The sequence below is a fragment of the Gorilla gorilla genome, chromosome 13 (genome assembly GCF_029281585.2).
Source record: "Gorilla gorilla gorilla isolate KB3781 chromosome 13, NHGRI_mGorGor1-v2.1_pri, whole genome shotgun sequence".
Lineage (NCBI taxonomy): Eukaryota > Metazoa > Chordata > Mammalia > Primates > Hominidae > Gorilla > Gorilla gorilla.
This window is the reverse complement of record NC_073237.2, coordinates 55706654-55720664: the sequence shown is the minus strand read 5'-3', so window position 1 is coordinate 55720664 and position 14011 is coordinate 55706654. Positions and strand designations below refer to the sequence as shown.

Genomic DNA, 14011 nt, shown 5'->3' with positions numbered 1-14011 from the left:
AACTGAATGTTCTTTTCACTGTAGCCTAAAAAGAAAGGAACCTGGTCGAGATTTTGCAATTCTTTAGCATCATCTTAATATGTATTATATGCATGCATGGTTAAATGAGAATTAACAATAACTGATTTCCAACCATTTATAAAATCATTACTAATACAACCCTTTTAGTTAATAAATGAAATCCATCTACTGACGGTTTAAAAAAAAAAGATGTCTCTTGTTACTTGTGATCCAATCATTACAGAGGATCATTTTATGTATTTGAAAGTACAATTTCTCCAAACCCCAAAGCAGTACTGAGAAATGCTGTTTTCTAAATACAATTCCCAAATCTCAATTTAGTTAGCTACTGCTACTTTAAAGAACATAGCTCAAGGGATGTTGTTAATAAAAAAAAGAAAAAGAAAAAGACAATTGACAATTTATAAATTTAATCAATCTCACGCAACTGACAGAGTTACGAGAGTTAAATCTAGTAAATAGCCATGTGGCAAAGGTCACTATGCTCCTGACATTGTTATCTGAATGTCAAGGAAGAAGCAAACTTAGCCTTTCTGGTCAATGAATTCAAAGAACTAAGAGAAAGCCTTGACTCAGATGGCTGCTTTGGCTCTTACATTTTGTTGTAAATGCTGGAGGAGCCAAAGTGGGGACCTGCCACGTAAAAGCAGCCATTTACAAAGGAAAGCAAGGTTTGCTTGTCACAGGTGAAGAGGGAAGAACATAAGTTGTCTCAATACTACTTGCCTGCTGGTATACATGACCTACTAGCTTACAGACAGAATGAGCTGTCTTAGCTCTCCAAATTGTCATCTTTTTCATTTAGTTCACTTATCTATGACACATAGAGATTTGATTTGAAGGACAGCAGAGGTTAAAAAGCCACCAAAAAGCTCAGTTTTGCTGTCTCTCTCTTTTTTCCCCCTTTTGGTAATTTTCAAAATGTCATAGGCCAACTGAGTAGTATTAATATGGTCCTGGTTAAATGTATTAGCATCAAACTAAAAATAATGAACAGGAAGATACAGAATTAATCATTTTGTGAGGGAGGAGGGAGGCACTGCAGGCATTGTTTTAGTCCATTTTTTTCCCTGTGAGTTGCTTCGAGGAGCGTGGCAGTACACACGGATGTAATACGTAAAGTACATAATGTCTAAGTCCTAAAAATATTTTATAAATAAAATGTTAAGAGAAAAAAATGCAAACTGTTGATTTCTTGAAAGCAAATGGGTAATTTATTAAGGGGGAAATGAGAGACACAGGTCTTAAGTGTAATTTTTTGAACTATGTTTCGTAAGAATTCGAATTCATTAATTCTCCAGTCTAGCACCATTGTGATGGCATTATTATTTCGGTTACATTAAGTCAGAGACTGCTGTAACATATAAGCATTTGCTCTTTGACCTTCCTAAGACTTATGACGCAAAGAAAATGCTGAACTTTTACATCTGAGGCTATAATTTCATATAATGAACAATCAGGAAGCACAAGTCACATATTCTTTTAGCTATCTTTCTTAAGGGCTTAATTGTGGAGAGTTGAAACGCATTTTTATTTTTTTAAAAAAGGGAGAGAATTTGGACACTTTGTGGAAACAAATGTAAGCCAAGCATGACATTTTAATAAGTGTCACCAGCTACCAATTAGAAGCAAATGAGATTACCCATATAGAAAATGTATCCCAAACAAACCTATCCTTTGGTAGAAATGTCACTGTGCCATGAAATTACAGAAGCTTAAACAAGTGATGCTTGTTCGAATGAAATTTACTGACAAATCCCCTCTAAGCAATCTTCTTCCACATTATCAGATTTCTTCAGTTGATGTGTTATATAGGAATTCTCAATCTTGTAGTTCACAGAGAGAATAACTCTTCTCTTTGCTCTTTCTTGGCAAATCACTGATAAAAAAAAGAATGTTTTAAAACACTGGTTTTGCTTGAGGCAGCAAGCTGCCTCTTTGCCATCACAAGTAAGCAGCTTTCCTAAAAGATATTTTCAAAGAAACTGAACAGTAGAAAGATGAAATAACAACAAAAAAAGGTAAATAACTCCATAAAACCAAAAGAGATTCAGACTAAATTTGGCTTAAATCACATGTAACTATTATCACTTTAAGAAAATAGGAAAAAGTAAAGCATTTTTTGAATACTCTGGGAAAACTGGATAATTATATCTATATTTAGCACTTCATATATCTGGGCATGTAATACAAATCCTGTATATTTCGTGACCACTAAGTTGAGTACACTACATAAAACGTAAAGTTCATTTTCGAGATTCCTAGAAACTTTTGGGAATTAAAAAGGTACCATGATTAAAGGCTTTCTGCATAGATATTTTAAGTGTAAACCTAAGTCTGATGCTCCTAGGATCACAAGTTAGAGCACACGAGCACACACACACTTGACTCTTATACTGCCCGCAAATACACAATGAAACTAAAGAAGGGTTGTTTTAAAATAAAAGGTAAACTAAGGAAGGATAGTTTTAAAATGAAGTCATCTTTGAAATATTCACCTTTCTCGAAATGACACTTTTCATATGTGATTGTGTTAATGAATTCTTAATTATGCATAGAATCCTTTTAAAAATAGAATTGTCCAATGGTTTGGTAAATCAAGTTTGGTCTGAAGGAAATCTAATATGCAAATACTTACAGCGTACTCTTTTACAAACAGTCACCCTTGTCAGTTTGAAAAATTGAAAATCAACGAAAGAACAGTTTAAGTATACTTGACCTCACTGCCTAATGTCTCTCAAGATTGCCATGGCTGGTCGATTTCAAATCTGTGAAACTGACACTTAAAAATGTATAGTGCGTCTTCAGTCCAGGTCCCTCAAGTGCTAACTAAACTGTGGTCACAGCCTCAGATTTTCTTTCCATGCAAACTTGTACAGCGCTTACAAAGCTACTTTAATCACATCATCAATCTATGCCCATACTTCCCTTAAAGTAATTCTACTTCATTTATCTTTTAACCCTACATTATGCAAATAACATCCTTATCAGTCCAATAAAGAAAAGTTATTAATGTTCCTTCTTGTTTATCTTTGCCACACACTGAGAACTTGAATCACATATGAATTTGCACCAATACCTTTTCTCTTTTCTATTTTTCACACTCTATATGAAAAATCATAGTGTCAGAGAAGCCCTAAATAAAATTCTTGAAATAGTCTTCAATCATTGTCTATAACTAGTATCAGAATATGAGCTAATGTATTAAAAAGGAAAAAACAAAAACTTGGGGGAATGCCTACTTGAATTTTTTTTTTTTTTTTAATGTCTCTCTAGGAAGGGTTTGCATATGCCATACCAGGATACCTCCTGGATATAAGAACAGTTATACAGGCCCCTAGTGGCTTAGCAAATAGCAGCAGATGAGGGGATTCCAATTCTTAGTTCCAGACTTTGAGATATTCTGGATTTAAATAAGTGTCAATCTTAAAAGGCAAATCAAATCACTGTATTTAATACTTTAAGCAGTTTTACATCTATGGTTATCTACTCTAACGCACATATATTAAAATAAATTGCTGCAATTCATTACTTGAGTAACTGCACAACTGCTCTGGCCCAAGAAGAATCTGTGTTACATAACCTACACAATAAAATGTTTAATTCATCCACCTTTTTACATGTCACGCAAAAATAATACATTACTCAACTATATTAAAATATATTTGAGAGAGACACTGTTCCTCTTTGAATCTTATTCCTATTATATACTACTGAGGGCTATAAGAACAGATGATTTCTATGCAAAGTACTATTTAAAATAAGATACAGATAAAAACTGAATGCCACTTTTACAGGAGTAAAAATCTAAACGTATTTCCCAGTAACAGCCAGTGATAGAACTCACATTGGAGTCCATCTATTTTTAAAGATCTACAATTAATAACACCCATTAATCCCCCATCCCCTTGCTGTCCTTCCTTCACAAAAGAAAATTCCAGGCAGGCACATTTACAGCTTTTAGCAATTTTTAACTGGACACAATCTGACAGCTGAATTCATGAAACTGACCAGCTTGTCAATTTCACACTTTGAAAGTACAATAATAGCTGATAGCATGAGGGTGAATTTAAGAAATCTGCCACAGAATTGCTAGCTCCATTGAAAAGCAAAGTACAGTACATAATTATGGAATGTGGGAGGTAGGGAAAATTTTATTGTCCATTTAGGATGTCTATTTCCATAAGTCAAACACGGAACATTGAAAATGTGTTCTCTTTTTGCTATAGTGTCTGTAGCATAAAACAGAATATATATTCAAAGTAAGTAAGATACTAAGCCTTTTACTGGGTATTATTATATTACATATACAACTTAATCTTAAGTTATTATCATCTACAGATCCCTTTACATCAGAATGTTTCAAGTTTTGGTATATCTTCCTTGTTTTACTCAAGTTGAGTGGTTGGTGTGTGCACTTTGAAACAGAGAAAAAAATACTGAAAATGGTCAGAAGTATCTATGGTTGAACTAACTCCCCACAGATGTGCTACAGGATGGTTAGAAAAGAATACACCAAAGGATAAAGTCCACATTTGTAGCTCAGTAAATTTAACAGCAAACCTATTTCAAGTCATAAGCAGTTACTAGCCTCTGAGAGGTTCAAACTGTGTGAGCTACACTCTGTTAAGTCACTGGCACTGTGTCTTTGCACATGTAAATATATATATAACTTTAAGAGGAAATACAAGGAGAACGATCCCTCAGGAATCTTCCTAGATACTTAAGGTGCAAACTGTAGATGAGGCTGGGGGATTACTCTGAGAATTTTAGAAAACAGAGGAGACATTTGGCAAGTAGCGTACTGGGAGGCGAACTGGAAACAATAAAAGTGGATTGTGATAGTCCTGGTTTTGGAGAATGGAACTACTATCTGGAATCCCGGAACACCCAATTAATGAAAGCCAAGCTCACACTTGGTGTTCAAGATTTTTTTAAGCATAAGACTTAAAAACTGACTTCACTTGCTAGTGCTTTTAAATGAAAATCAACGTCCAGAGAAGCAATGCAAGTTTTCTACACACCTACATAAAAGCTATAATAAATCTATGGGAAAGCAAATAATCTTTGGTTTGTTCGTGGCTTTCTTTTTAAATTGTTTCCTACAACTTTGACTCTTCATTATAAATGATGCGTTCCCTTCCCTACGGAATGAATGTGTGTGTTAAGTACACCAGATTCCCGCAGCTGAACTACGAGCTTTGATTCTGCCACGGGAAGGTCTCCCAAACAATCCCCCTCCTCTATGGCAGCTGCGTAGACTTTGATTCCTGCTATTTCTCCTTCTCCCCACTAGTTCAGAGGAAAGAAAGAAAAAGAAATCGCCCCCTCACCGTAATCAGCCCTCCTTAAAACAGTAATCCCTGCCTTTAAAAAAGGCGGTGGCAGGATCCCTGGGTAAGGGTGGATTGCCCCACCGCTCCACCATTTCCCCCCAATACTACGCCCACCCTAGGAGGAGAGAGCGGGGGTCGCACAAATACACATACCCGGACACCCCCATTCTCTAGAGTCGCCTCTCTCCCGGGTCTGAGGTTTCAGGCGAGAAGTGAACCCAGCAGGAGAGGACCTCTGCCCGAGGAGGTCCAGAGGAGCAAACTGTGCGCTCCGGTGCCCGGGCGCCGGGCTCGCGGAAACGCGAGCGTGTCGCTCTGGCCCGGGAGGCGCCGGCAGCCGGAGCCGGGCGCAGGGCGATTCCGGAGCAGCAAGAGGGGAAGACACCGCGGGGCGGACGGGGTCAGTTCCAGGGACTTACCTGGTCATGTTGGCCCCGGGCAGCCGCCGCCACCGCCTCCCGCGCCGCCACCAGCACTTTCCTCCAGCGCCTTCGCGCCCCGCCACGGCCGCGCCGCCGCCTCCGGGCGGCCAATTTAATCCCGCGGAGCAGCGGCCGCCGCCGCGGAAGCCCCCCTGGTCGCCGCCGCCGCCCAGCCCTCGTGCGGCCAGCCCAGTCCAGAGCGAGGAAGTGGAAGAGAGTCAGCGAGTGAGTCCAAAAACCCGAAATCCAGCATCCAAGGCAGCGCGTCCCCCCGCCCTCCCTCCACCCCTACCCCCTTTTCCTCCTCCTCCGCCTCCTCCTCCTCTTCCCGGGCCGTCCTCTTGGCCCTTCTGAGCCCGCGGCTTCCGCGGCGGTTTCTCCTCCTCCTGCTCCTCCTGCTCGCCCTGCGCCCGCTTCTCTCGCTGCCGCCGCCGCCGCTGTTTGTCTCCTCTCCCTCCTCCTCCTCCTCCTCTTCCTCCTCCTCCCGCTCCTCGATGCTCCGCCGCTCGCGGCTGGGGGGTCCGGGGCCGCGTCTCCTCTCCTCCCTCCGCCTCTCCTGTTTCCTCCTTCCTGCTGCCTCTTCTTTTAAAGCGGATTCTTTGGCCACAAATAGCAACTCGGCTGCCCCCCTCGGTGCCTCCCTCCCCTTCTCTTCTTCCCCCCAAAAGTGAAGCGCACGCGAGGTAACCAGAAACTGAGGCTTGTGGGGGGAGAGGGGTGCGAGGCGACGCCTGGGAAAGGGCCCGAGCAGAGTCAAGGGCCGGGAGGTGGGGTGGCCAGTGCAGCCCAGTCTTTGGACCTGGCTTGAACCTGGTAGTTACGGCTGCAGACGAGGTGGTTTGGGGAGGGGGGGAAATTAAACGAAAAAGCCCAGGAAAGTAATTGGAAAGGCTTCTCTCTTTGTTTCCTTGTCTGGGTGATTTCTAAAATCCTCGTAACGTGCTGGGGATCCCACGGAATTGCTGTGCTCCAGCGCTGGGGGATTGTGTGTGCGCGTTGCCTGCGCGTGAGTGTGAGTGTGGGTGCGCCCGGACGCGGGGAGAGCTGGGCCCGCTGCGCCCGCTGGCGAATCCCTGAATCTGGACCACTGACCCACTGAAAGGGCCAGAGAGCTGGATAAAGGAGGGGCAGGCAGGAGTGGTGGGTGAAGGAGGCAACACACACACACACACACATACACACACACAGACACACACACACACACACACCAGAGGAGGGGGCGGGGTGACGTCACTCCCCAGCATCCACCCACCAGGCCAGAAAAGACCCTCTCCAACAGATTCACTCATCTCCTAAGAGATGCACACCCGGGCGCTTCCTGCTCTGCGTCCCAGCGCAAAGGAGGAAAAAATGCTGGGCGCGCCCTATTGACAGCAGTGATAATACTATAGGGAGCGTGCTTTGATGAGACACAGTTTGTGTCCGCCGCAGTTCACCTTGGCAGCCTCCTTCGGGGATGCTTGTAGGATCCACTTTGAAGGCAACGAAGAAGACTGGGTAGTACTGAACCAAAATCTTAGTGTGATAACTTGTTTTGCTTTCATGTCACTTGCTTTTATGATGTTGGAAATGCAGTGCTCCTCAGCTTCTCTGAAGGACACTATAACACCTCTTCCCTAGACAAGCACCCAGTTGTTGGGCTATGCACTCTTCATCCACACAACCCAAGGTGACTAAGGTGCACTGTGTGTATTGTTAGCTAAGAGATGGATTTTAACCTTCTTCACTACTCATAGGATCTCCAGCATGTGGAAAAAGTCGGCAGCTGGAAGCCACCATTGGCAGTTGGCCCATCAAACTTTATTAGAAACTTGGTCAGAAAGGTTAAATAAAGTAAAGCTAGAGCTCACCAGCCACCTCCATTGCTCATTCTGTGTTCAGGCCAGCACATACACACAGTACTTATCCCTGCAGACTCCAGGCTTTGAAAGAGCAAAGGTAAACAGACCCCCTTAGATTTGACTTAATGATCCAGCATGCTGACTGCTGTCTCAAGCTGCCCATTTATTTCCACCATCTGCATGCTGTGCTCCTGAAAGCCACCGAAGGATTGGTCAGTAATCCTCTGCCCCCTATGTACTCCAAAAATAAGTCACATATTTTTTAAAGGAATCTCTCTAAACGAAGTTTAGTTTTCCAGCAATTTGGGGGTGGGGGAGGAGCATCCCTGCATGATTGTCTCTTGGCTTTTTGGTTTTGCTTTTTTATGGTTAGGGTCATAGTGAAAATCAGGAAGAAATCAATTCCTGTGCAAGCCTTCAAACGAAGTTTACCCTCCAATCATTCTGATTTCACAGGAGCTGAAAAGCTGTGCAGGGATGATGGACACCTGCCCCCTGTGACCTAAGGATGGATCCAGAAATCTCAGCCTCCCCATAGGTGATTCCACCCAAGATGTAAACTCCTACTTGGCTTTGTCATTGCCACATGTGCCCCCCATAAACTGGCAATCCCACTTTCCTCATCCAAAGTTGCGTGTTAGAGAAACAGAAAGTTTTAAAACCCCTAATATTCCTTTGCTGTTACTTTTGTGGGAAATGTATCACTCTGCCTGCAGATCTGACCTCATTTAAGAAGAACCCAGCTGGTAAATCTGACTGCTATCTGGGAACATAGTTGAGGATATATCATCTTACACCACTGGTAGCGATTTAAACTAGCAAGTAGAAAAGGGACCCAGAAATCAGGGGATACAGAGGACAGTACAAGTAAATGGCATAAGCCCAACTTTTCTGACACTGTGAAGTCCTAGATGTTCTTGTCTCTACTACAACCAAACATCTTAGAGAAAGAAATAGGGATGGGTCAAGGTGACTGGAGAGTCTGAGTTATTATTATACGAATGAGACTGAGAATTATTCAGGGTGATGCTGCTGAAAAACGGGAGATACAGCAAATAGAGAAGCCAAAGTTTCTCTGCACATCTGAGTAGTAATGGAAGTGAGACTGCAGCCTGCTACACTCATGTTAATATATTCAGAGCAGATTTGCAACAAGAGTGTCCTAATGCTGCAGCATCTAGTAAACTTCTGTACTGGTTTACCATTTGGAAATTTTAAGTCAAAGAACATCAGAAGCAGGCTAATCTTTTGTTGAAATTACCTCGTTTTTACAGGTGAAGAAACGAAGACCCTGAGAATTTAAAATCATCCAACTATTTGGTGCCAGAAGCAGGACAAGAACTCAGACATCATGATCCAGTGCCCTCCATCCCACCAGCTATTCATCATCACCTCCACATTCTGGATCAAAGAAGCCAGTTTTCCAACTTATCAATGAGCAATACATATAGAATATTTTAAAAACTCCAAATACTTTTATGAAGGAAAAATGAAGCAATAGGACAAGACATTTTCTTCGTTTCCTTCCAGCTCTAACATTCTGTGATAAATAGCACACAGGAGCTTTGCTATAGCACAACCCCCTCTAGTGCATAATTCAGCATACGATGAGTATGAGTCTGTTTTGGACCCCATCCAAAGGAGTTAGTTCCTAGAAGTACTTGGAAGATTTATTCTCATTTATCATGAGGCATCCTAACAGGAGACTAAAAATAATCACGATGACAATAATAGTAATCAGTTGTTACACTTGTATTATGTACTAAGCATCGTGCTAAGCATGTTAAAGTTCACCCGTTTTTGAAAAGGCACTTCATGACCTTATGTGGGTTGCGAATCTAGTGGGTCATAAACAATTTCTGAAATGAAAGAAAAGTAGGAAAAAACAGAGTACATTATACATACTAAGTTGTTTTATTTTTTATTTTTTTATTTTTTTTGCAAAACTTCCTTTTTGATCATGCGGCTAGTGATTAAAAGTTTGGAAGCACTGCCTCATTTCCAATCTTAACTGCCTTGCTAGTTAAGTATTATTAGCCCCATTATATAAGTGAGGAAACAGGAGGAGAGAGGATAAGTAATTTGGCCAAGCTGACATAGTGAGTGGCCAAGCTAGAATTTTGAACCTAGATCTGTTTGACTTCAAATCCGATATTTTCACTTCTATAGTGATGATAAATTATTGACCAAGGTATGGAATAAATTGTTGCTAATCATATTTTCTTTGTGAGGACTACTGGGGTTTTTATTAAATCCAGCTAAATGGAGAAACAGCATAGATTCAAGTGACATGTTCGGAAGATAGTGAGGAATTTCATAAAACACTCAATCTAATATCTAAGACCTTTTCCTATAGGTGTTAGCTTATGTCTAATACACTTTATTAACTTACTGCTAAATACATAAATGAAACAATAATTAATAGTTTCAGTCCTCAAATAACTTAAATATTCACTTCTACGTGTGTTTCTATTTTTATTTCAGAGAGTATTTTTCAAATTTAAGGTATACAGCATTTCTCAGTAGCTTGCTTTGGCCAAACACAGAACTAGCACATAAGAAAGATAAAAGGCCAAGCACTGTGGCTCACACCTGTAATCCCAGCACTTTTGGAGGCCAAGGCAGGCAGATCACCTGAGGTCAGGAGTTTGAAATCAGCCTGGCCAACATGGTGAAACCCGTCTCTACTAAAAATACAAAAATTATCTGGGCGTGGTGGCACGTGTCTGTAATCCCAGCTACTCGGGAGGCTGAGGCAGGAGAATTGCTTGAACCCAGGAGGTGGAGGTTGAAGTGAGCCGAGATCACGCCATTGCACTCCAGACTGGGCAACAGAGCCAGACTCTGTCTCAAGAATAAATTAAAAAGCCAGACAACCCTATCATTCAAATTCAATTGTAAAGAAGAAAAGAAGATATTAATTAAGGTGCCATGCTAAATTTTTTGACCCATGTAGTTCTATGGATTCTACCAGTAACATTGCATGCTTAGGTGTCATTACTCCCATTCTGCAGATTTGAAAGCTCAAACTCAGAACTAGCTGATGATTGAAATCACCTGTTCTGATTCCTCTACCCAAAGATTCTTTACAAACAAGTGGGCTTCCAGTAGAAAAGGAGGCAGCTAGAGATTTTGAGACATGTTGTACAATCATTTATGCTTTCTTTTTCCACGTGAAAAAAATACACTTTCCTTTTCTTCAAGGCAGCATCTCTTGCTGCTGTTAGGCAGCACTGTCCTCTTTAAGAAAAGAAATCCACATCTTTCATACAGAAAGGCCTAGAAAAGCCAGACCTTCTCCACTGACTGCTCTGTTCGGCTGCTGCATTTCACCCTCACCTGCAGCGTGTAGAGGACGTTATGGTACGATGCTATTTTCTGTTGGCTCTGCTACTGGAGATGATTACAGCATGAGACTGTGACAAATGGATATTCCCATTAAATTCTTTAGTAGACTGGGGCATTCCATTAACCACTGGCACTATCCCAACCCAAGTGAAACACTGGGTCATTTTTTTCTTGTGAGCAAGAAGTGAAGGGAGAAAACAAAGGATATACTCTAATTACCTTTCCTATTTTTTTTTTGTTGCATGCATTATGATAGCTGTATATTACACTTTTTTATAATTAATATATGACAAGCTGTCAGCTAAAATTTAACAGGTGATTTGTCAAGAAGGCCCATTAATGCATACATTAAGCAGTGGATTTCAGTGTTTCCTAACAAAATTGTGTATTGGTTTTGTTTTTTCATTCTATTTAGTATAAAGATTTAGAGGCCACCTATCTTTACATTTTGCAGCATTTTAAAAAAATAAAACTATTGCTAACATAAATGGGTGCATTGTTAGTTATATGAGGTATAAACACATTTCTGTCACCTTAACCTCTAAATTTGTTTCACTGAGGAAACAAATTGCCTAGTGTTTATTTTAAAGTTTTAACTTTCATGGGTTTTGATACTTTTTTAAAATTATATCTTCAGTAGGAAAGGCAGAGCTGATTAGGGAGGAAAGCAACTGCAGTTACTTATGTTCCATTTAGTGTTTGTATCTTAGGTAAGAAAATTCTGAAATGAAGGAATATTTTAAAATACAGAAAAAGATTAAGAAGTCACCAGAAAGCTAGTAATTAATCATTGAATAAAGGAACACTCTACAGAGACCAAAAACTGATGAAACAGGCTCCATCTTGCTGAATGGCGCAAGAATGGGAAACACAATAGAAATGAATCACAGATAGTTGTAAGGAGGATTCTTTGAAAGAAGGAAAACTCTGTTTCTCTATCTGTAGGATGTCAAATCATGGGACATAACCTGAAAAGGAAGTTAAATTTTGAACTTCAATATTATTATTTCCATGGTCAACCAAAATTTGTACTGTTTAAGAGAAAGATACAAAAGTACTGCAGCATTTGTTTAAAATTTCATTTGCACAAGCCTGACTCTTATCTCTCAAGACTCGGACATGCTTCAGGCTTCTAATGACTCACAATCCACTACTCTAGAGGGTGCTGAATCTCCTTAATGAAAGAATGTGCTTTAAGATTCAATGGTTAGGAAGAGAGAAATAAACGAGAGTAAAACACGAAGCACAGCAGTTTTTCAAAGCCAGTAAGACTTCTGCGTCCACCAACCAACTTTAGCTCTTACATTTTTAGAAAGAAAGCACTAACACAGAACCATGAAATTATTTTTAAAGGTTCTTTCTAACAGGGTTTCAGAGGATGGTTTCCAAAAAACTCACTCAGAAGTGAAATACCACACGTTGATTTTCATGTTGCAGGGAGCGCATTCCTATGCAGTTCAGGGATTATAAATGACCAGTGGCAAGTTGGTCATTGTATCCTGGGCCAGGATCTCACTGTCTCCAGATCTCGCTTTGTTTCCCATATGCAGCAGAGTCCCCATGAGTAACTGGGGGTGTTTCCTTGTGCATTCAGTAACAGTTTTCAAAACCGTGAATATAGCAAGGCATCAAGACTACTATATTTCTGCCACTTTTCTAATGTTTTCTCTTTGTCTTATACTTCTGTTCTTGTCTTACACTTGTATTAAAAACACAATAAAGAAAACAGCTTTCTACAAGCTAGTATTTTGGCCATAATTATACTTTTCTCTGTCTTCTCAATGAATAAGAAAATTTTGGGCCAGGTATCTGCACAAAGCGTGATAGAAATAGGATAAAACAGCACATCATCTAGCATGTAGCCTACATTTATGTAAATCTGGTTGATGTAAAGTCTGTTCTGTTATCGCTTTTTAAAAATAAATCTATCATTCTTTCTTTCTTATCTTTAATCATAATACAAACCATCCAGGGACAGTCCATATTTTTCAGAAAGAACAAATTTTTCAGTACAGGAGGCAGCATTTGCCAGTACAATAAGAAACCAGAAAACAAGAATCTGTGTTGGATCGTTTAATTTCTACTTGGTGTACATACTCAATGTAATGTTTTCACAGTTGTTTGAGAGCAGGATTCATGTCTGATTGGAACCCAGAGCTCCTGTCATAGGGCTTTAAGCACAATAGGCACTTCATAAATATTTCAGAAAGTAAAGGAAGGGAAGGATAGAAATAGGAAATGAACTGGTTGTCAGGTGCACATCTTACATGATACATCACTGTCTTTATAAAGCCTCCTGTATAGTCCACTAAATAGAATGAATTCCCCCTGCTCCTGGGCTCTCATTCTTTTCCTTTTCTTCTTTTTTCCTATCTCTCTGTATTTTTATTGTGTATAATTTCACCCTATTAAATTGTGAGCATCTTCACACTCTTCCCATCACCACCAAGCCCAGAACCTGCACTATAGGCAGATCTCAAAAAATGTCTGCTGCAAAATATGATAGCATGTGCTTAGATACCACTGTGGCCTGGTTAGATGTCACGTTAATATTGCCTCTTATTGAGACTGTGCTGAAAGGTACAACGACCTAGAGTTTGGTCAGAGTTAGGCCTCACTAATCACAACACACACCAAAATGTCCCAGACAAAGAATAATAATAGAGTCTAACAGGAGTGGATGGATTCGTAGTTCCACAGAACTTTTGATGAGAATGATTATAAAGTTTCATGCTTTCCTACAAGAAGTCAAAATAATTTGATCAGTTCAGTGGACAAAAAATCCTTTATACTTCTAACTGGTGTTGACATTTTCATTTTTAACTCGGTATATTCTTAGATGAACAGAGCATTCATTTGCCTGTAAACATTATTTCCTATAGGAACATATATTACTGGAAGTCATCCTGATTTTCAAAACTCATGGGCCACATCTCCAAAATTACTAGTAACACTGAACAAGTCTTGGAGAGATTTAAAAGGCAAACCAAAACTATTCTTTCCCAACTGTGTGATTACTTTACATAGTCTATTCATGTTAGTG

General features: G+C 40.3%; 2 protein-coding genes across 48 annotated transcripts in view; one reads left to right on the top strand and one right to left on the bottom strand.

Annotated features, from left to right (window-relative positions):
* PTPRD (protein tyrosine phosphatase receptor type D) overlaps positions 1-14011 on the bottom strand; it is a 2298568-nt gene that overhangs the window by 539793 nt on the left and 1744764 nt on the right. For 3 of the 44 annotated variants that reach the window (XM_055350535.2, XM_063696400.1, XM_055350558.2), the window contains exon 1: positions 5777-5908. The exons of the other annotated variants lie outside the window; for them this stretch is intronic. The gene's annotated coding sequence lies outside the window, so the exon portion shown is untranslated. Of the gene's footprint in view, positions 1-5776; positions 5909-14011 lie in introns of those variants that run through there. 44 annotated transcript variants of the gene reach the window in all.
* On the top strand, positions 5638-12707 carry LOC101136667 (uncharacterized). 4 transcript variants are annotated; one of them, XR_008668410.2, is made up of 3 exons: positions 5638-6004; positions 8077-8158; positions 8895-12707. XR_008668410.2 is itself a non-coding variant. In XM_031014411.3 (2 exons), the coding sequence occupies exons 1-2, from the start codon at positions 5783-5785 to the stop codon at positions 8913-8915; spliced, it is 243 nt and encodes an 80-aa protein (XP_030870271.1). In that variant the 5' UTR covers positions 5659-5782; the 3' UTR covers positions 8916-12707. The 4 variants fall into 4 exon arrangements, 1 of the variants encoding a protein (XP_030870271.1); XR_002007377.4 differs by lacking the exon at positions 5638-6004 and adding an exon at positions 6056-6462; XR_010130210.1 differs by lacking the exon at positions 5638-6004 and adding an exon at positions 6652-7717.